This window comes from Vigna radiata, chromosome 5 (assembly GCF_000741045.1).
Source record: "Vigna radiata var. radiata cultivar VC1973A chromosome 5, Vradiata_ver6, whole genome shotgun sequence".
Classification (NCBI taxonomy): Eukaryota; Viridiplantae; Streptophyta; class Magnoliopsida; order Fabales; family Fabaceae; genus Vigna; species Vigna radiata.
In genome coordinates, this window is record NC_028355.1 from 4237716 (window position 1) to 4261041 (window position 23326).

A 23326-nucleotide genomic window follows, 5' to 3' on the forward strand; every position below is an offset into this window, starting at 1 on the left:
GTCATTTATTTGCTACTTCACTTTTAACGACGGTTGTAAACGAATCGATGTTAAAAAGTATGCCAGGATAACGAAAATATCATCGTGTTTCATTTGACGACATTTGTTTTTTAACCATCGTTATTTGGTGTTATGGAAGCCACTTTTGCACTAGTGTTGAGATGAATCCCTATGAAAACTTAAGTAATAAAAACAATTCATGAAAAAATTTGTTAGTCACTTACAACTTGCTCTTGATTGTGCATGAAAAAAAATATTATAATGTTTATGATGATTTTAAGTCCTAGACAAATATGAAATGACATACATGTTTTTACTATACCTTTGGTTGATGATTGAAAATGTTGTAAGATACATGAGTGCATGTGTTAGATCCATGTTGCAAAGATAATTTAAGGTTGTGCACAATGTTATTTTATACAACAAATGATTTTCCATCATAAGATAAGTTTAAAGGTTATAGCGAGAAAGGTCATTATGCATGCCTTACGTGAATAAAATACAAGTTATATCAAATTAAAATACGTGAAAAAGACTTCATACACATTTAAAGTTACTTTTAGTATAATCTTTGTAGCCACGCAAAGTTGGTGAATGAGAAATAAACAAAATGGTGCTTCTTGGACCTTCTTCAGAGCAAATCGTTACAACAGACTTATAACATTAATCAGAACTTAGATTTTTGTGTGCAATTGTATCGCGTTTTGTTGTTCTCATTCGTTGACTTTGGCCAACAAGGATTAAGGAATTTACATTTTTTTGTATTTGTTTAGGTTTGTCATCATGTGACCCACAGAATAGGAAAGAAGAAGGAGGATGGGTGTAGCCCAAAAGGTTTTACTGGGTCAGTTCACTCCAGAATTTTAGTTACGTGTTTACCTTCTCCTGTTCTCATTTTTTCAACAAAATATAACTATTTTACTTCATAAATTACTTTTGCTAATTCATATATATTTATTACCTGGCCGCTCAACGCTCTATTATAAAATACAGCACCACCTACACTAGACAAATAGGAATTGGCTTTTAGCTACAACCATTATTTGCACTATATATTATTAGGAAACGTGTCTTTCATAATTTGACAATGTATACGTGTTAGTTTATGATTAGTCTGTTTCAAATATTTTTCTAAAATAATTTCAAACAGATCAATAAAATGGTGACACGTATCTTATTGTTAAAAAAGAATTGTTAAAATATTATTATCCATATTATTATGTTAGTTTGACCATTACACTATTCATGATCCAATCTCTTGCAAATTCAAAATCAAATTATCAAATTATAATATATAAATCAGAATAATCTTTTTCTTATAAATTATTTTTATGAAAATTAATTACATTTAAATTCATCTTGTATTAAACTTTTAAAATAAAGATTTTTCTTCAACGATTTTTAGCATTTCATTTCATCCAACAAATGAAATGAATATTGCATCGTCGAAAACACGAAACTCATGAATATGTTTTAAGCATTTCAGTGTTATTTCAATTATCTACTATACCTTTTCCAAATTAGGTTAAAATTAAATGAATTACTTTTTTTTAAGTTACTTTTGTGATTTTTATGGTTGTTGTTAAATTATATCAGGTTTCGCATCATTTCAAGTATTAAGCAATAATCACTATGAATTCTGCAATAATCACTATGAATTATTTTATAATTTGTATTGACTTTTGAAAATTGAAAATAAGATAAGTTTAACTATGTTTTAATAAAATAAATTAAATACTCTTCTCCAATAGATAAATGTTTGACTTTTTCAAAACCAATTATATATATAAAGGTAGATTCCCAAAACCTGTCAGAAAAATTCTCTTAAAACTTAGTTTTCTAAAACTTTATTTAATTTAAAGATGGTTAGCAAAAAAATATATAAATATTTATACGGTTTGGTCTCAATACGAAACCTGATCTAATATATATTTGATAAAAGGTCAAATTTTACTATATAAAATTGTCACATTATTTAGCTCAGATTATGTTATTTCTTAACCAGTCAAATGTATCGTCTATACTTAAGACATGGATACTATAGAGACCAAATCTAAAAGTGATACTGTGTTTCATTTTAATATTTAAACTAATACTTTTTATTAATCAAAATCATAACAAAGTTCAGTTAGCTACTTAATGTTTAAAAAAATTACTGAATTAAAAAAAATGTTTTACAAAATAAAACTTATTTAAACATTTTATTTATGTTATCACTTAGCGAAAAAAAAAGTTATAATATAATGAAAATAAACAGGAACAATTGAAAATAAAAAAACATTGAATAGGAACTATATTTCAATAAAAGTACTAAATTACATTAAAAAATCATTTAAATCTACAAAATTCTTTCCTATTTGCAAGTATATCGTTTTCAATTTTTTATTTAAAAAATTAATTATAAAAATTAAATATATTTTTAGCATCTAATTATTATGTAAAATTAAAATTTGTTCTTTTTTTTTTAATTTTAATATATTTTAATTTTCAAACTTTAAAAATGAAAATAAAAAGATATAATCTTTTAATCTAACTATATAAATCATTTTGATATGTTAAATTAAATGACGGTTTCAAATTATCATTTAAACTGTTTACATCATTTAATATATTTTAACTCAAATTTTAAAAATGAAAATGAAAATATACTCCTTCTAATATTATTTTCAATTTTGTTGACAGGTAAAAAAGTTTAAAGTCATTTAGTGAAAAAGATTACTTAATTTTATGTCTAAATTAAAAGGCCACAAACTTATTTAATCTTGTAATTGTAGTTTTATCTATATATTACAAAATGCATGATTATATTTTTCGCAATTTTAGTCCCTTAATCTTTAATTATTTTTAATTTTGGTCTTGAATTTAATTTTACATAATTTTGATCTCTTATCTTTTAATTATTTATAACTTTATTCAATTAAAAAAAAAATATACAGAATCACGATCAGACAACTAGTATTTTGTACCATGCATTTTTTTTCTCACGTTTTCTTCTGTCCCTCTCTTATTGTAGATAAACTGTCAGAGCCATATGCAAAGAAGACAACACGTGAACCATTATAGATTTGTCCGAAATTACAGATAATTCAAGTGTGAGGAACTAAAATTTCAGAAAAACAAAAATATTTCAGACATCATCATTGTAAATTTTACAAAAAAGGAATCAAAGACACTATTAAACCGGTGAAAAAGAAAAATACACAATTATCCCTGCCTTACAAAAGATTTAGATAAACAAGTCAATGCTATTAGGAAGAAGACCACACGTCTCTGCATAACATTGATAACATTTTACTATAAATATAGTTCGAAGCATTCGGTTGAAAATATTACAGCCCTGAAATAGCTACTTCCAAGGTGAAATGGAAAGAAGAGTTGCAATTATAGGGGCAGGAACCAGTGGCCTTGTAGCCTGCAAATACCTTCTGCAGTATGGATATCACCCAACTGTGTTTGAAGCTGATGATGGCGTTGGAGGGCTATGGAGGCATACTATGGACTCCACCAAGCTCCAAAACAATAAACAAATGTACCAGTTTATGGATTTTCCATGGCCTTCTTCAGTAAAAGAAGATAATCCAAGTCACAACCAAGTGCTAGATTATCTTAACTCCTATGCTCAACATTTTTCCCTCATTCCTCACATCAGATTCAACTCCAAAGTCATTGATATAGATTATGTTGGAGGAGAGTCTACTGAAGAAATTAAGTCATGGGAATTGTGGGGTGGTAAGGGCAAGCCCTTTTGCTCCAAGGGAACTTGGCATGTTACAGTGCAAAATACCAAGACTTTATCTGCAGAGGTATGTGATTCTGGTTTGTTTAATCTGAGCAAGTCTTACTTTCATTGTCTGTTTTTTTCATAAAGTTGATTTTTTAATCACGTGTGAGATGAGTTTGAGCTCAAATAAAGCATAGAGAAACTTCTTTTTATCATTTACAATGATGTCTTTTTTGTTTTTATAGTAATGATGTACTAAACTGAACATTTGTATAAACAGGTACACAAGGCTGAGTTTGTTGTTCTTTGCATCGGAAAATACAGTGGTCTTCCAAACATTCCTGAATTCCCACCGGGACAAGGACCAGAAGTTTTTGATGGCAAAGTTATGCACTCCATGGACTACTCCAATCTGGACAATGACACTGCTGCTGAATTGATAAAAAGAAAAAGAGTCACAATAATTGGCTCACAAAAGTCTGCTATGGATCTTGCAGCTGAATGTGCTAATGCAAATGGTGAGAAATTGTTTTGGTTGCAAAGTTTTCTACTCAACCTGCAGTAGTATGATTTATTTGACTCTATCCTACATCACTTGCTAATACTTAGTTATATTCCCTTCTGATATTTCTCTTCTCTGATAACTGTGATAGGAGTCAAATACCCCTGCACAATTATCCAGAGGAACGCACACTGGTTTCTTCCAGATTTTAACGTTTGGGGAGTTATTGCTGGATTTTTATACTTAAATCGTTTTGCAGAGCTTTCAGTTCACAAGCCAGGAGAACCATTTTTTCTTGGTCTTCTGGCCACTTTACTTTCACCATTGGTAACATTCAATGACATTCTGTTTATGCAGTTCTTCACAAAAACAAAAAAGGAAGATTGTAGAATTTTGTAGATTAACTAGACCAAGTTTTCAATTTTTATAGAACAGTATGCTGATACACAGTTCCTCTGTTAATTTTCAGAGATGGGGAATCTCTAAAGTTGTTGAAGCTACTCTGAAATGGAAGTTGCCATTGAAGAAGTACGGATTGATACCAAACCACAGCTTCTTTCAAGACCTCTCCACATGTCTGATTGCAGTGTTTCCAGATAAATTCTTTGACAGACTCAAAGAAGGATCTATCATCATAAAGAAATCACAAAGCTTTAGCTTCTGCAGTGAAGGTGTAATCCTTGATGGAGAAGCTAAACCTCTGGAAACAGATATAGTAATTTTTGCCACTGGATACAGAGGTGACCAGAAAATAAGAAACATGTTCAAATCTACAATCTTCCAAAATCACATAGCTCTGCCACCAACCTCCTCAACAGTTCCTCTCTACAGGTCAGTCTCTTGTTGATTTTTCCTGTTTTTCTATTGTTATGTTCACCAAAATTTTAACCTTTATCTATGTTTACCAATGAATTCAGACAAATAATCCACCCTCGGATTCCACAGTTGGCAATAATAGGATATGCAGAGAGTCTGTCAAACATTTTTTCCTCAGAAATGAAAAGCTTGTGGGTGGCTAATTTCTTGGATGGAAACATTGAACTTCCTAATATAAGAGAGATGGAGAAAGAGGCGAAACTGTGGGAAGAAAACTTGAAGCAATATGGTGGAACATATTTTTGGAAAACGTGCATTGCTAATTGTGCAATTTGGTATCACGATCAACTCTGCAAAGACATGAAGCATAATCCCAGAAGGAAGAAAGGTTTTCTTAGAGAACTGTTTGAACCTTATGGTCACGCTGATTATGTAGCTCTTACTCATAAATAAAACAATATTAAAGTGGTATTAATAATCATTTTAATGTAAGCATTAACGTGCACCTCTTAAATTTAGTAATAAATAGCAACAATTTTTGTTGTTGTGCTGCAACTTAATCATTTTTTCTGGAAGCTTCAAAATTTAAGAGATAAAGCTATTTTCTGTATGAGATTAAAAAATGTGATATTATTATCTTTATGAGACAAGACCTGACCTGCAAGAGATAAGATGCAGCGGTATTATTGAAGCAACGTTAATCCCATCTTTATTTTCTTCATGAATACTACGGAGAATTTTGTATTAACTTTATTTTAATAATAAAATAATAGCTATAAGGAAAGATATTTTTGCAGAAGAATCTAGGGTCACAGCAAGACCAATTTGTCGTGGACAGTTACAAGGATTATCTAAAACTTTGAAAAAATATAAATGATGTAAATATAATTGTTGGTTGATAATTAATGGCAAAAGTTAAATTTGTGTTTTCAGAAATGATTTTTTACTAGATTGGAGATTACCTCCATGTCTAAAATTTTAATTTATTTATTTTATTTAAATTAAGAGTGGGTAAAAATCGTATTCTTTGAAAGGGAGGAGAAAAAAAGAAAATTTATTGATATTTACCGAATCATTTTAATAAAATTGTAATTTTTGTTGCGTTTATTGTTCGAATGTGATGAAATTTTGATATAAATTTATAATATATATTTTCCATTTTAACAACTGGGAATAATTAATAGGAGGTATATGGTTTGAGAAGTCAGCTTATATTGTTGCTCAACTTTAAGTTTTTTTTTTTTTTTTAAATATTATTACTTTGATGTATTAGATAATAATTGACACTTATTTGTGTTTTTTATTTGATTTTCTTATACTTATACTTAATTTTAATAAAGTTTAATTGATTGAATTGTAATCACGAGTTTTTACTTCTATTAAAAGGGTTTTCTTCGTTTAAAATATTGGTATTTTTTTTTTTATGATAATTGTTGTCATTTGTGAGAATCTTTAAAACAGTCTAAAGGTAGTATCATTTTTTTTTTTTAAATAATAGTAGAATATTTTAACGATAAAAGATTAAGATTATAAATATGTTATCTAATGAAAGTTCACTTTTATAAAAATCTATTATCTCTCTAATTTCTTCTGTATTTTTTGTTTAAATTTTTAATCCTAATGTTAATTTTTTTATGATCAACTAACTATGATGCCTCCTTGTGAAAAATTCTACATATCCATTTTTAATATCATAGTAAGTTTATTTTTTATTTTTTTTGAGGTGATTTTGGTTCTTTGAATTATAAGTGTGCTATATTTTAATACATGTAACTCAAATGTGTTTAAAGTGAATCTCTATTACATTATAATCATGGTGATATGTTTAGATTTTTAATTAAGATTTTCTTTGTCAAATTAGATCTCATATTATGAGAAATAGAATTCTAAAACATTAGCGAAACTTGACTATTGTGTGTTATACTCTAATTCATGTGATTAAATTTCTTTAAAGTGAATCTCTATTACATTGAGATCATGATTATATGTTTAGGTTTTTAATCAAGATTTTCTTTGTCAAATTAGATCATTTCATGAGAAATAGAGCCAACTTGACTATGACATAGGAGAGTCATGAGTCCCAAAATTTTTTTATTTTTTATTTTATATATTTTTATATATAATCTAAAGTTATATATATATATATATTATATTATTTATATTACTTTTAGGAAAGTTTCTCACCTTCTCACCATCTTATTTATATATATTATTTATTTATATATTTTTATTGTTTAAAAAATAAAATAAAAATCAATTTGATAGACATTGGTTAATTAAAGAGACTATGTTTCTGTCTCTAGCCATAAGATTCTTGTGTAATAAGTCTTCAAGAAAGTATAAAAATAGAAAGAAAAGCAATGAGATAGATTGAAGAACATATTATCACAATATTTCTCATGAATCAATGAGTATTCTATTATGATTTATATAAGTTAGATTTATGACTATCTATGTTTCTCCCAAATTAAGTATTTTTCAAATTAGTATAAACTCAAATTATGATTTTAGGGATCTTTATGAAATTGACATGAACCTTAATTATATTTTTCTTCAAATTAGTGTAACCCTAAATAATGAAATTTAGGGATTTTTGTGTTTTCCGCTGTATATGATTAAATTTGTAAAATTTTTATGGATATATCTTGGGTTGCATTACCAATTCCGCTGCACATAATGAATTACTTGAATCAACTTTAATTGGAATAAAAGTTAAAATACCTCTGTTACATGAATTCAATTAATTAGAAAGATTAGAAATTGAAAAGTGCATACGTAAATGGTTTAAGTAGAGGAAATGAAAAGTTTTTTTATTTAATTAAAAAAATAATTTATATATAAAAAAATCTAATTTGGCATTTTTGAATTTTTTTGGTTCAAGTTTCGCCACTACTCTAACGAATATCTATGAAAAAAAAAGTTTAACAATGCTAAGGAAAGTTTTAATTTAATTCTTTCTAATGATTTATGAAATGCCAATTTTATGACGATGGTCCTTGATGCATGGAGTGAGTGAATATGTTTTAAAATGTTTATTTTACCTAAATGAAGTAAATGGTTGAATTGATGCATAGTTTCTGATTATGAGTTGGTTTCATGTATGATAATGAGTTAAATGAAAAAATTTCTATTTGTTTGTGGAGTGTGATATTTAATTATGAAGTTGAATTGGATTTGTGTGATTTGGTTTAAGTATTTGATATAATGGTCGTGTAAGATTGAGGGTATAGTTTATTAGGTTAAAAGTTAGAAAAATATGTATTTGAATATGATTGTTTGATTTGATATTTTGATTGAATTGATATTGTTGTTCTGAAACTAGTTTGAATTGGTTAGATTCTCCAATTTGATCTATTGATAGTTATTTTGAACTAAACAAGAAATTTTAAATTTAAAAAGAATTAATGTTACATAGATAATCAAGTTAAATAGCCTATTCAAGTTAAATTGGAAGTTTAAAGTCTAATATAACATCGGGATGCCACATAATCGTTAGGCACCATTTGTGAGAACTTAGACAATGAGCACTAGAGGTACAAAGCGTCGAGCGCCATCTTGATATCGTCGGAAGTGATGATGAATGATAATGGAGTCTAGAAGAAGGAAAATAAAAGAAAAACACAGAAATAGTGGAAGGAGAAGTACTCAAGAGCTCACAAGGAAAACAAAGAAAAAGAAAAAGAAGAAAAAGAGAAAGAAAATCTAAAAATTGGTTCAAAATCATAAAATTTCGTAACATATAAACCTCGGTTCAAAACTAACCAAAACATAAAGTGGTCTATGGCTTCAGTTATTTACAGAATCGTTGTCATAGGTCCTTCAAATCTCTTTGCATTCTCCTGAAAACTGACATGTTAAGCTGACACATCTCTGAACAAAATCTATGACTTCAACTATTTGTAGAATTGGTGCCATAGGTCCTGTGAATCCCTCTACATTCCCTTAAAAACTAACATGTTAAGTTGACACATTGCTGAACAAGACCTATGACTTCAGTTATTTGTAGAACCAGTGTCATAAGGTCCTACAAAATTGACTTATCCCAAGAAAGCTGACATTTTAAGTCTTTTGAAACATGTATGACTTCAGTTGGATTAAGAAACACGGTCATAATGTTTTTATGATTTGATTCCTCAAAAACCGAAACCAAGAATTTGATTCAAGTTTCAAAATTATCACTAAAAATTTTAGATATTTTTTTTTTATAGAGTTTAAGCAACGGTTGTTTGTAAACCAGTGCCATAAAGTGTTTATACCTCAGTTTCGCATAGAACCAAGACCAAAAGTTTAAATAAAATTTCAAAATTTTCATTAAAAATATTAATATATTTTTGGCAGGCTTTAGGCAAAATTGTTTTACAAAATCGGTGTGATAAACCTCTTTATGCTTCAACTATTAAAATAATCGAGATAATATGTCTTTTTATAATTAAAATTTTGTAAAAAATAACAAAATTGTGTTATAATCCTTAAAATTAAATAATAATTTAAAATCTTATAGGATTTATGACACTGATAATATGTAGAACGTTACCAAAATCTGTTTTTTTTTTTCGGTTTTTAATGGTTCAAATTTTTTTTAAGGCAAAATCTTGACTTGTTTTTTTCTTTGGTTCATATTCAAGATAAAAAATTCTCCTTTTTTTTCTACTTTATCTCGTGTCTTGGTTCTCAAATTAGTATCATAACTCGAAAATAACCTATAACTCGAAAATAACCTAGAAATGATTGTCTTTCAGAGAAGCATTAGTATTAAAATAAATTCTAAGTGTTAGCATTTAATATTAAATATAATGTTCATTAATTTTAATGGGTAGTTGATAGTAATATTTTACCAGCCAAAATCTAGTGCCACTAAAAATATGTCCTAGAAAAGTTATTGCTTTTTGCATTGGCTTGAATCATTATGTGTACACATTACCTTAAACAATATATATATATATATATATATATATATATATATATATATATATATATATATATATATCAAAACCTCGTGGGACCAAAATGTAACCTACTCTTATTTAAAATACATCACACACGTAAGAAATAGCATTTTGCTTTGGGCTAGAAGCAATATTTGTACTACATTATTGTGTTTGTTTGACCATTTGTACTTTTTCTACTAATCACCGGAGACAAGATCTTTCATTTGATTTCCTACATGCAATAAAAAATGGTTCAAAGAAAATCATAAGACTACAAAGCCCTACATTTTATAATAATATTCTACATTATTTATTTCTCTTTATATTAAAATATAATCATACGTCTCTATCCTTTTTAATTAACCCACATTTTTAAGAAAATTAATTAGCTTTTTGTGGATGATAATATATTTGTCCATAAGTTTATTACTATTCCAAATTTATCTTTAATTTCTTTTTAAAAATTTGATCCCCTCTTTCCATTTAATATATTTTAAGATTATTTTCTTGAGAATAAGTTACGTAATTTTAATTCCAAATTAATTCAATGTAATTTGCACTGAAATTAAATGCAATTGAATTTGTCTAAATAATTATATAATCCAGTCAATGCATCAGTTCATCTATATATTCACCCAGCAAGTGATTAGTATAGTTTTAAAGCATTTACCCTGAACATTTGAGCATTGGATCAAAGAGTTGCTTGCAATTGTTGTCTCTGCAAAGGTGAAATGGAAAGAAGAGTTGCAATTATAGGGGCAGGAACCAGTGGTCTTGTCGCCTGCAAATACCTTCTGCAGTTTGGATTTAACCCAACTGTGTTTGAAGCTGATGATGGCGTTGGAGGGCTATGGAGGCATACTATGGACTCCACCAAGCTCCAAAGCAATAAGCAAGCATACCAGTTCATAGATTTTCCATGGCCTTCTTCAGTGAAAGAAGATAATCCAAGTCACAACCAAATGCTAGATTATCTTAACTCCTATGCTCAACATTTTTCTCTCATTCCTTACATCAGATTCAACTCTAAAGTCATTCATATAGATTATGTTGGAGGAGAGTCTACTGAAGAAATTAAGTCATGGGAACTGTGGGGTGGTAATGGCAGACCCTTTTGCTCCAAAGGAACTTGGCATATTACTGTGCAACATACCAAAAGTTTATCCCTAGAGGTATCTATGTATGTCTAAGCAAAAGCAAGTCTTGCTTTCATTTGTCAATTTCTTGATCTGAGAATAAGTATTTCATTCAGATTCTGGTATTCTCTTGCTAGCTATGTATGCACAAACATCATTTTGTTGAATATCTTGGAGGTTAAGTTTGAGTTCAAAGAATGAGAAAAGGGACATGTTTCTTAGGTTCTTTTTATCATTTACAATGGTGTCTTTTTTGTTTTACTGATATACTAAATTGAACATTTGTATGAACAGGTACACAATGCTGAGTTTGTTGTTCTTTGCATTGGAAAATACAGTGGTCTTCCAAACATTCCTGAATTCCCACAAGGACAAGGACCAGAAGTTTTTGATGGAAAAGTTATGCACTCCATGGACTACTCCAATCTGGACAATGACACTGCTGCTGAATTGATCAAAGGAAAAAGAGTCACAGTAATAGGCTCACATAAATCTGCTCTTGATCTTGCAGCTGAATGTGCAAATGCAAATGGTGAGAAATTGTTTTGGTTGCAAAATATTCTACTCAACCTCCAGAAGAATTTATTTCAGTTTGGCTAGTTTAGTACTTATCGATGATTCCCTTCTGATGTTTTACTCCACAAAATCACTTTTGCAGGAGTCATGCATCCTTGCACAATTATCCAAAGGACTGCATACTGGTTTTTTCCAGATTTCAACAGTTGGGGAGTTATTGTTGGATTCTTATATTTTAACCGCTTTGCAGAGCTTTTTGTTCACAAGCCAGGAGAACCCTTCCTTCTTAGCCTTGTGGCCACTTTACTTTCACCATTGGTAAACTTTTCTGTGTCTACTTGAAAAATGAGAAAACTATCTTTCAGACAAGTTATCTGCAAAAACTGATTTCAACCATTTGATTATTAACTTTCAGAGATGGGGAATTTCTAAAGTATTAGAAAACATTCTGAAATGGAAGTTGCCATTGAAGAAGTATGGATTGGAACCTAGTCACAGCTTTCTTCATGACCTCTCCTCATGTCTGCTTGGAGTATTTCCTGATAACTTCTTTGACAAATTGAAGGAAGGAAGCATCCTCATAAAGAATTCACAAAGCTTTAGCTTCTGCAGAGAAGGTGTGGTGATTGATGGAGAAGCCAAACCCTTAGAAACTGATATAGTCATTTTTGCAACTGGATACAAAGGTGATGAAAAAATCAAAAACATATTCAAATCCCCAATTTTCCAAAATCACATCCTTGGGCCAGCAACTTCCACAGTTCCTCTCTACAGGTTAGTCTAAAATCTGTAAGAAATATTACTTGTTAATTTATCTTGAATGTTGAATTATTTCAGTAATATGAAAAATGTAACCATGGCCTACGTTGTACTGCTTCAGACAAATAATTCACCCTCGGATTCCACAGTTGGCAATAATAGGATATGCAGAGAGTGCATCTAACATTTTTGCCTCGGAAATGAAAAGCTTATGGGTGGCACATTTCTTGGATGGAAACATTGAAGTGCCAAGTATAAGAACAATGGAGAAGGAGGTGAAACTGTGGGAAGACAACATGAAGCAATATGCAGGAACATATTTTGGGAAATCATGTTTTGCTAATTTTGGCATTTCTTATCATGATCAACTTTGCAAAGACATGAAGCATAATCCCAAAAGAAAGAATGGGATTTTTGCAGAATTGTTTGAACCTTATAGTCCCGCTGATTATGTTGGTCTTACTCGTAAATGAGAATTTGAAAGGATTATATGATTTGTTTGGTCCATGCATCTCTTCCAATTATAGAAACCTTGATTACATTTTTTTTTCTAATATCTCTCATATATGTTACCCTAAACCTTTACAATGACTTCTTTAAATATAACAGTTACAACAGAGAAATTAACATGTCATGTTAAACCATTTACAAAATAATACTTTCATAAGTAATATATCTTAAATTTCTATCAAGAAAAATACACAAACTAATAATACTACCGAACACATACATGTGGTAGCAAAAGCCCTACTCAGAAACCAATTAGTAACCAAATTAAAAATTGATCACTAACCAAAATTTTGGTCGTTAATCCTTCCTAAAAGCATTGGTCACCTTCTACTATGGGATACCAATTTAGTCAACGAAATTTCGATGGTTAATTTTGTAGCAAAAAAAAAAAAAGCAGTGATCCCACTTTTGTTGCTAAAGTGAAAATATTATTAAATTTTTAAAAAAAAATTGGTGCTAATTTGGGTGCAAATGTGATAATATATCAACCATTATTTTTAAATCTATAATAGGTTACTTTTTTATTTTAATTAAAATATTTTTAGGGGCTAATTTTATTGACAAATTTGACTTGTTTATGTATAATATTTTGACATGTTTGTAAATCATTTAACATGGATATAAGTATTACAAATTTAATTAACTCGCATCTCGTCGTCTTCTTCATGTTTGTCTCAACCTCTACTCTTTTTCATTTTTGTGGTGGAATAGAAATAACAACCTCATTGAATGTTCAGCTTGTGGAAAATCGGACGACAATAGCGAACCCCAGGTCGACGGTTAAAGTGATGCCAATGTATGTTTGTCTGTTCTAGATGTTGCTCTTGATTGCACGAGGTGACAGCGGTACAATACGATATGCTTCATTCTTGGCACCGACTATTTCCAGGTTGTGATTTCAACACCTAAAAGCTCATGTTTACAAGAAAGACACAAAACCCAAGTGTATGATCCGAAGGATAGATAACACATGATGAAACCATTCAAATAATGCAATAATGCTTAAAAATCGCCTAAACTAAGGTATGAATGATAATGCAACTAAAATTCAATTAAAATAGAATGATGATGCAAACAAAATGATTAATGCTTTTTAAATGGAAATATATAATCTCAACTCAAGTCCAATTCATTCAATGATATCCCAAAAAGCACACATTTCACAATGTTTTTGGAACCATGATTAACTTTACTTTTTTCATTATAAAATATTTTCTCTTAGGTTTCTAACCTAGAAGGCACTTACCTACCAACTAAGCATGGATCTTCCACTCATATGCTTTGCACTTGCCACATTAGGTCTCAAAGGAGTGTCTCTAACATTTTTTTTATTTTATTGACAGACAATTCTCCAGTAACATAATGTTTTGCACTTGCCACATTAAGTCTCAAAAGAGTGTCTCTTTCCCCAGTAACATATAGTCTCAAAGGGGTGTCTTTTTTTTTCTTTTTTTTTTTATAATTGACAAACAATTCTCCAGTAACGAGTGTCACCATAGAAACATAACAGAAAATAATTCATTTTTTATTTAATATATTAACAAAAAACTATCTTCCTTAAGTGTCATGGTGTCAAAACTACATGTGTAGTGTGTGAAGGTTCCCAACAAGTAATCATGATCACGAAACAAATGTCAACAATGTACTCAGAAAATATCTGAACAAACTTGGAACTTAGAGTTAAAATGATGAATTTCCAATTAAACACGTATTATGAAAAATCAAGATGCAATAGATATACTAGGTAAATGCATTAATGATGTAAGATATCAGACAAGATGACATGCATGAGAATGAAGAACACAATGTACTTTGATAACAAAAGATAAGTTCATGTTTGAAGACTATAAAAAACATCTTAATTAGATGTCACCTTAGGTACCTCGTTCCATTTCCATACTTTAAGCAAATCAGTCCCATCTTTAGTGAAGAAGAGCCCCCCATCAACGCCTAATTCAAATGATGTAATGTTTTTCTTAGCAAATAAACGACCCTTCTCTGAAAATTTATATAGGAAAATGACATGGTTAAGATATACAATGATATCCGATGCACTGATATGTAATAGTATAAAAAATATATAATTCAAGTTTACTTATGATGGCAATTCGTACATGCAAACTAAATTGTTTGAACAAGAGGAAAACAATATTGGTTTTCCATTTGCATCATGCATCCCAAAAAAGTGATATAATACCCTGTATAATAACAATATGAATTTTGTGAATTGACCAACCTGTTCAAGACTACTGTTAGCTTGTTTTCTACGAAAAATACAACCATATGATTAGGTATCTTACACTTTGCTCCTTGTGTGTATATACCACAGTCAAATTAGTTCCCACTTCCTTGCATTCCCAAATTTTAATTGTGTCGTCAGATGAACTTGAAAACAAATAATGCTCCCAACAAAGAAGGGATGTGACTACACCAGTATGCTCATTGAGTGTCTTTGTACATTGTAATGTATCCATGTCCCAAGCCTAAAGAAAACAAGGTAACAAGATTTGAATATTGAATGATACTTGAATTGATCACTTTGTAATTCAAGGAAATTTGATATGATGAAAGGAAAAAGGTAATATTTCGACATCAACTCACAATAGACATACCTTTATGCTTTGGTCAATGGATCCCAAGTACAACATATTACGTCCAACAGTTAGGCAAACCACTGATTTAGTATGGTTGATCAATGAGTCAACCAATTCAAAAGGAGACTTAGCTTCAGAGTTTTCTCTCCAGGCAGTAATGACACCATGTTGAAGTTTTTAATAATTACATACATTAGAAATAAATGTTTAAAAACGAGTATTCTTAACCTAATCAAAGGAAAAAATGGTAGTGTAATAAATTACGATGAAATAATAGGTAAGGAAAAAGGTATAAGATGTTTAGATAATTCAAAAACTCTTAATGTAATGAAGCATAAAACTCATTCAACTAACTAACTCCATTATAAAAATGAAAATTGAACATAGATAACATTTAACTTCTATATTTATTATTACCTTTGCCCCAGCAAAAAGGATGTTGTTTCCAACAGTCATGTGAAAGATCCGTCCTATATTGGGTCCATCCAGAGTGAACTCTATATTAGTCTCAGTATTCAAAGTCTTTATCATAAACACATCCATGTAATCAACTTTCTTGCTTATAATACTTTTATATGTAGAACGTTATTATACATTAAAATAAAACAAGGACAAAAATCCATAGCCCCTCACTTATCAAAGAGTTAACCTCTGTGCCAAAATGTATGACTTTAATGCATTGACCTGTATGGCAATCCCATATCTGAACGATCCTATCAGTGCTACCAGAATAAAGTTTGTTGGTTCCAGCTAGAAGTGTGATTCCAGTTATAACCTAATGTAAAAAAAAATGTAATCATATCAATTTTGATTGAATTATTATTCAAAATATACATTATTAAACATATATTTCGTAATACTAATTATTAATTTTAGAGTGAATACCTTTTTGTGTTGCCGAAGTTCTGCTAACTTGGAAAATCCATCACCATGACACCATGAGTGCAAATTGAAGCACTTTTCCCCATGCACACACATGTTGTTGGTCCAATATTTGCATATATTTAGAGATATTTTCTTGGACACCTTTATAACATTTGTTTGATCTTCTTTGTCTCCATCCTTTTGAACCAAAGTTTTGTTAGGTTTATCCTTACAAACAATCTTATAGGATGAATGACATTTTTTTTCACAAATTTTACTTTTGACATTGATACCGAGATACAAGGTATGTATGGAAGATGTTTTTCCGCGTCTAAATTTGCATGGATTTCTATTACATTTCCCAACTTTCCAGTAAATACAAGTTTTACCACTAATATCTTTCTCCATCTTAATAGACTTTGCATCCATAATACTCTACAAAAGCAAATATTACAATTACATCCAAAATCACTTTTTTTTTTACTTCTTTAAATAATATTCTTTATACAATTTCAATCTCATTATACAATAATTATTTAACACAAAACTAAATTAACATAACAATTGTCGGTTATATATATATATATATATATATATATATATATATATATATATATATATATATTAAAAATATATTTAATTTTATAAAAATTTCTAAACTTTTAATTGATTAATTTTACTAATTAAAGCTTAGTTTATAAATGTTAATGAATTAAAAAATAATACTATAACATATTTACATCTTAAAAAAAATATAATACAAAAATTAATCTTTCAAATTATTTTTTATTTAAAAAAATAGAATGGATAAACCTAGAGTCGTCAAAATGGGTTACAACCCGCAAGTCAATCCGGCCCGTCAATAGGTTCGGGCCGGGTTGGGTTTGAAAAATACAACTCACTTATATGCCGGTCAGATTTTAACCCGACTCATACGGGTTAAACCTGTGGTGAGTCGGGTTGGCCTACCAATTCACCTATTTAATTTTATTTTTTTAATTTATTATTTTATTTATGAAACCCTAAAATATAAAATATTTTTTTCACTCACTGTGTGTACCAAAAAAGTAACCTCTGCTCTCACAAATCACTCTTACTTTACTTGCTCTCATTTGACGGTGCTCTCACCCTCACTCATTGAAATTCTTCTTCAATGAGCATGCAAAACACCCTTCCTTTTTTCTTCTCTTTCCTCCACAATTTTTGTTCTGGAGGATTTGAAGACATGTAATGATTTTTTCATGTTCTGACATGCTTATATCAGATTTTGTTCATTTTATTTAAACAATTTGAGTATACATTATTTGAACAAGCTCTTTTTGATATCTTTGAATTTGGGAAATTATGTTACAAATTAAACTATTAATTTTTTTGTTGATGTTGTTGAATACTGGTTCTCTTTTTTTTTTTACTAATATTTTTTTATTGATTGTCGGAATTGTTCTGATATTAGGAAAATCTTTATTAGTAAATTTGGAGACAACAAGAACAAGGGTCAAGGGCTACAACAAGAACAAAAAAATGATGAATATAAGAAACTTATTTGTATCTTTTTTGTGTTTGTTTTTTAATGACATTTGAATTATATTGTAATTTTTATTATTATTTCGAATTGTCTTTAACATAATTTTTTGGGAGTGAAAATTGTTTAAATTTAAATTACAGAAAGTTTGTATTTTTTTTATTTTAAAAAAATGTAATTAAATGGGCTAGTGAGCCAACTCATTTACCCACCAACCCGTGGTGGGTCGGGCCGGGTTCAAGTTTTTCTAGCTCGTTAATAAATGAGCCGAATTGGGTTAGCTCACTAAGTGACCAACCCGTAGTGGGTAAGGCCGGATCGAGCCAGGTTACTCGTTTTAACGGCTCTAAATAAACCTATTTTATTACACTGAAGTTGGTAAAGTAAACAAATCAATTGAGGAATTGAAAACATAATCCAACTAATTCTTTTTTTAGCCAATGTCATCCTACCATTAATATATTCTCCAAATGCAAAGACAAAATTAGTTTATATAATCGTTTTCTTTTTTACAGTGTTTTCCATATTAAAAGACATGATAAGAAAACAACAAAATTATAGATGCACATAAACAAGGAAGAATTCCATAAACTTTAAGACAATTTAACTCAAGCCTTAAACCAAACCTACTAGTTAGGTAGTTCTTGCTGTTGAACACCAAAAACATCTTCATAAGACCCATTTCAGTCAAAAGACATGCTTAAATAAAATATAAAAATAATTTTATATTACTTTTATAACTAAAAATATTTTAATAATCTTTAATTTCTATTTCTTAAAATATTTTTTATATTTATCAAAAATCGATTAAATTTTACACAAATTTCTGGCTCGCAATTGAACAAGTTGCTGTAAGAAGCAAAAAAAACAAAAGCTAGTGATTACCACCCACTTTCCTCATTCTGCAGTAGCCATGTCCGTCGTTACTTCTCCTCTTCCTCCTCTGCACCAAATACAATTTCTCAAATGCCCTCGCTTTTCTTCCAAATCCTACTTTCGCCCTCGTCGTCTGCACTCCCTAACCCGGACAACCATTCCTGCAATCTCCGCAGTTGCAGCGGAAACGGTATACTCTCTTTCTCTCTGCCTTCGAACAATCATGTTCCTTATATATCTATCATAATCCTTCATTTCTTGAGCTTATTGGTTATGATTGATATTTTTCTTAGAAACCCAATTTAATAAATATATGGTTTAGCATTTCAATTTTTTTCTTCTCTGAGCTATTTGGAGTTATTTTCTTCTGCTGGAACGACTGTGTCACATGATTGTTTAATTCCCGTCGGAAGGATTTCTTTTTTATTTTTCCTTCAGGAGTTGCGTACACAGCACGATCAATCAGTTGAAGCAGACGTGTTTGCTTGTCCAATATGTTATGAACCATTGATAAGAAAAGGCTCTCCTGGTCTGAATATGTAAGTTGGTTTATGCATGGCGGCATGTGTATTTGGTTATTACGTGTCTAAATTCCAGGTTCGTAGTGATAAACCAAATGGTTTTTGAACTTCAGATCAGCAATCTACAGATCTGGTTTCATGTGTAAGAGATGTAAGAAGTCATACACTAGCAAGGACAGGTATCTGGATTTGACTGTGACTGCTGGATTGAAAGATTACACTGAAATTCAACCAGCTCGGACTGAGCTTTTCAGGTATGATTGGTGATATGGCTCCAATTTATTGTCATTGGCTACCACTATTACCATATGTTGCACATACCTGTTTATCAATAATATCTTGTTATGTGTCTAATTTTCCATGTAAATTTTTTATAGGATACATGTTTTTTTTTCTTTTTTCCATTTTTGTGAGTTATTTTTACATGTGGCACTAGTTGTAGTCTAATTCTGCATGCCTTGGAAAGTTCTTATGATTTCATTTGCGTTTAAACTGTAATTAGGAGTCCCCTTGTTTCCTTCTTATATGAAAGAGGTTGGCGTCAGAATTTCAGACAAAGTGGCTTTCCTGGTCCTGATGAAGAGGTATGCATTCGATGCCTGTCCTGCAGTTAAAATGTTTCAATACTTGAAAAATGAAATTCATGTTGCATGGTAGTTCAGAAAGAATTTTGGCCGACTAGTCAACTTTGTTTAAACAAACACACACATACATGTACATATATATCCAGGCTGAGAGTCTATATTGTTTTGTTCATCTCGCTTACCTCATAGTAATGCAATGCATATTAAGACTATTATATATTCTTTATGATGCAGTTCAAAATGGCTCAAGAGTACTTCAAATCTGCTAGAGATGGACTTCTTGTTGATGTTAGCTGTGGCAGTGGTTTATTTTCCAGAAAATTCGCAAAATCTGGAACCTACTCTGGAGTCATTGCACTAGATTTCTCTGAAAATATGCTTCGCCAATGTTATGATTTCATTAAGAAAGATGACACACTTTCAACCACGTATTCTTTTTCTCTTCCTGTATTCTATTTTAAATTTAATGCAGCTAAAGAATCAAATGTTCATTGTTTTTCTATTTGAGACCCAGATGCACTCAATAGTGTTTCATTTTGTTGTTTGCAGTAATATTGCTCTTGTAAGGGCAGATGTTTCTAGGCTTCCCTTCGCATCAGGTTCAGTTGATGCTGTTCATGCTGGTGCAGCTTTGCATTGCTGGCCATCTCCCTCCAATGCTGTAAGTGCTGTCTTTATGTAATGAACAGAAGAATGTTTGGGTTGGGGTAACCTTTTCATCAGACTGATATCACTTTGTGTATGCGCATGTCAATTTAAAGCACTAACAGTTCTCTACATAAAAAGACTGTGCCTTCCATTCACTCTTAAAATGCATTTCTTCTCTGTATGCCTAAGTTCTATGTATAGTTTATTTTTGTTATTGTAAGTACATATTACTTCTTACATTCCATTTTGCTGCATTTCTACTTCATAATATGTTCAACCTTTTGCATAGTTACCATGTGAGCTTAAAACAGATATATTTTGCTGGGATTCTTATAATACAAATACTTTTTTAATTTGTTCTTCTGAGAAAATGTTTGCTAAACAGAACAGTTATTGCTTCAATGTCATAAAATAACTAAAGTATTCTTACATTCCGTTTTGCTGCATTTCTACTTCATAATATGTTCAACCTTTTGCATAGTTACCATGTGAGCTTAAAACAGATATATTTTGCTGGGATTCTTATAATACAAATACTTTTTTTAATTTGTTCTTTTGAGAAAATGTTTGCTAAACAGAACAGTTATTGCTTCAATGTCATAAAATAACTGAAGTATTGCATCATAAAGCTGGACTTTTTCCTCCAGAGATATAGAAAGAGATTATAAAGAGGAACCTGACAGATATCTGAGAAAGCTGACATAGATTTCCACTTATAAAATTGTCGTGAATGAATATTTGAATCTAATTTTTGTAATCGGGCACAGATGGATTAATGGTAGTTATTCTCTCCCTGGTTTTATTGGTCAACAATATATGTGCCTGTAATGTGCATAAGATGTATAAATACATACATGATACGTGCAAAGATACATATTGCATTTGAAAATTCTGCAGTTTATTATAAAGAACACCAATTGTTCAAGTGCACACTGGTTGAAAACTATTTTGGAGAACAGTAGCTTATTTTTCTTAGGCTTTCTTCGCTAGCAAAAATAAACTATTATCTTTTTCAAAATAAGCTGAATCAAACACACTGACAAATCTTCTATTACTTGTACTGGATGTGAAGAGAAGAAACATGGAAAATTAGTTCCTGCAGCAGCCTCAAAATGCTAATGCTGCAGTTGTCTGCACTACTTAAAATAACTTAGTCTAAATTTTATCCTAAATTTTTATGTTTACATTTATCCTAAATTTTAAAGTAAAAAATCATGAACCGCTCATTTCCTTATTGGATTGCACATGTTTTGTAGTGTTGACTTTTATTCTATCCAGATATTTGCGTGTTCTTCCACATATTTGTTTAACACTACTTAAACTTTTTAATTTTTATGATGACACGCCTACGGTAAACTTTCTATAGGTTGCTGAAATCACCCGGATACTAAGAAGTGGTGGTGTTTTTGTTGGAAGCACTTTTCTGCGTTACAGTTCATCAACTCCCTGGTTTATACGCCCTTTCAGAGAGGTAAACTCAGGCCGTGATTATCTTCAATATCCTGTCATTATTACAATCTTAAGTGTCAACATTTTGCATGCTGAATGTTCATTGTACCTGTCTTTTAGTGTGACGTAGAGTTCTTGATTATCTCTTGAATCCATGAATAAAATATCTGTTCCACAATTTAACGAGTTTACCTTGAATCCCAACCAAGTTGATTTAAAGGTCTTTTGGTTTGTAGAGAACTCCACAAGGCTATGGCTATTTAACAGAGGAAGAGATCAGAGACCTTTGCACCTCGTGTGGTCTTACGAATTATTCAAGCAAGACTCAGCAGGCTTTTATTATGTTTACAGCTCAGAAGCCATAAAACTAAGTTTGATGTGTTTACAATAACAGTTATTCATTCCTTCTTTGTTAATTATATTGTCCGTTTCATCTGTAAAGAAATTGTAAATAAACGAGAAATGAAAAGGTAAAAATCGGGTTCTGATGTAAAGGCTCACACGATGTAAAATACTTCATGCATGAATCCCTTACTGTATAACTTTGAATTTTGACATTTTTTTTCGAAGAATTTGTTGGGGAGAGGTTCAACGCACACATAGATCTCCATACATAGTCACGGGTTTGCTTTTGGAGTGGTACCACTCCAAAAGGTCTCTTACCATTGGAGATATCTATATCACCAGACTCGAACCATGGGCTCTGTTGGGAGAGGATCGGCACACACATAGATCTCCACACATGGTAAGACATTGTCCGCTACGGGTTTGCTTTTGGTACCACTCCAAAAGACCTCTTATCATTGGAGATATCTATGTGTATATAAATCCTTGACCAATCCTTCTTTCACTCAACGTGGGACTTTGTTTGCATTCCAACAGAATTGAGTAAGCGCCAATCAAAGAGTTTTGCTTTTATTTCATGCTTCAATACTTCTGCTAGAACTTCAACCAATATAGCTTCAAAACGATTCCATCTAAGTGGCTTTTTCGAAACAGAAAATTATCCTGACATTTTGAGAGCTGCATTAGTGTCATTATCACCAAATCCTGTATTGGTTGTCACTTAAACACTGCATTATGTCCTCAGGGGTCATTATATTCAAAATTGATCACTAACCAAATTTCGGTCGTTAATTCATCCTAAAAAGATTGGTCACCTTCTCTTATGGGATACCAATTTAGTGGACGAAATTTCGATGGTTGATTTGGTAACAAAAAAAAGTAGTGACCCTACTTTTGTTGTTAAAGTGAAAATATTATTAAATTTTTTTCAAAAAAAATTGGTGCTAATTCGGTTGCAAATGTGATAACATATCAACCATTATTTTTAAATCTATAATAGGTTACTTTTTTATTTTAATTAAAATATTTTTAGGT

The 23326-nt window shown here is 30.4% G+C and overlaps 3 protein-coding genes and 1 pseudogene across 3 annotated transcripts; 3 read left to right on the top strand and 1 right to left on the bottom strand.

Moving 5' to 3' along the window:
- Positions 1-3288: 3288 nt before the first annotated feature.
- On the top strand, positions 3289-5602 carry LOC106759951 (probable flavin-containing monooxygenase 1). Its single transcript, XM_014643354.2, has 5 exons — positions 3289-3803; positions 4002-4239; positions 4375-4550; positions 4693-5054; positions 5141-5602. The coding sequence occupies exons 1-5, from the start codon at positions 3363-3365 to the stop codon at positions 5490-5492; spliced, it is 1569 nt and encodes a 522-aa protein (XP_014498840.1). The 5' UTR covers positions 3289-3362; the 3' UTR covers positions 5493-5602.
- Positions 5603-10629: 5027 nt separating this feature from the next.
- Positions 10630-12904, top strand: LOC106761467 (probable flavin-containing monooxygenase 1). The gene is made up of 5 exons (XM_014645019.2): positions 10630-11139; positions 11398-11635; positions 11762-11937; positions 12035-12393; positions 12500-12904. The coding sequence occupies exons 1-5, from the start codon at positions 10699-10701 to the stop codon at positions 12849-12851; spliced, it is 1566 nt and encodes a 521-aa protein (XP_014500505.1). The 5' UTR covers positions 10630-10698; the 3' UTR covers positions 12852-12904.
- Positions 12905-14746: 1842 nt separating this feature from the next.
- On the bottom strand, positions 14747-16775 carry LOC106760095 (annotated as a pseudogene).
- Positions 16776-18697: 1922 nt separating this feature from the next.
- LOC106760096 (uncharacterized methyltransferase At2g41040, chloroplastic) lies at positions 18698-22544 on the top strand. The gene is made up of 8 exons (XM_014643527.2): positions 18698-18934; positions 19183-19283; positions 19379-19519; positions 19768-19849; positions 20084-20277; positions 20399-20510; positions 21864-21968; positions 22183-22544. Exons 1-8 carry the CDS (start codon positions 18782-18784, stop codon positions 22309-22311), a joined length of 1017 nt encoding a protein of 338 aa, XP_014499013.2. The 5' UTR covers positions 18698-18781; the 3' UTR covers positions 22312-22544.
- The last annotated feature ends 782 nt before the right edge of the window (positions 22545-23326 follow it).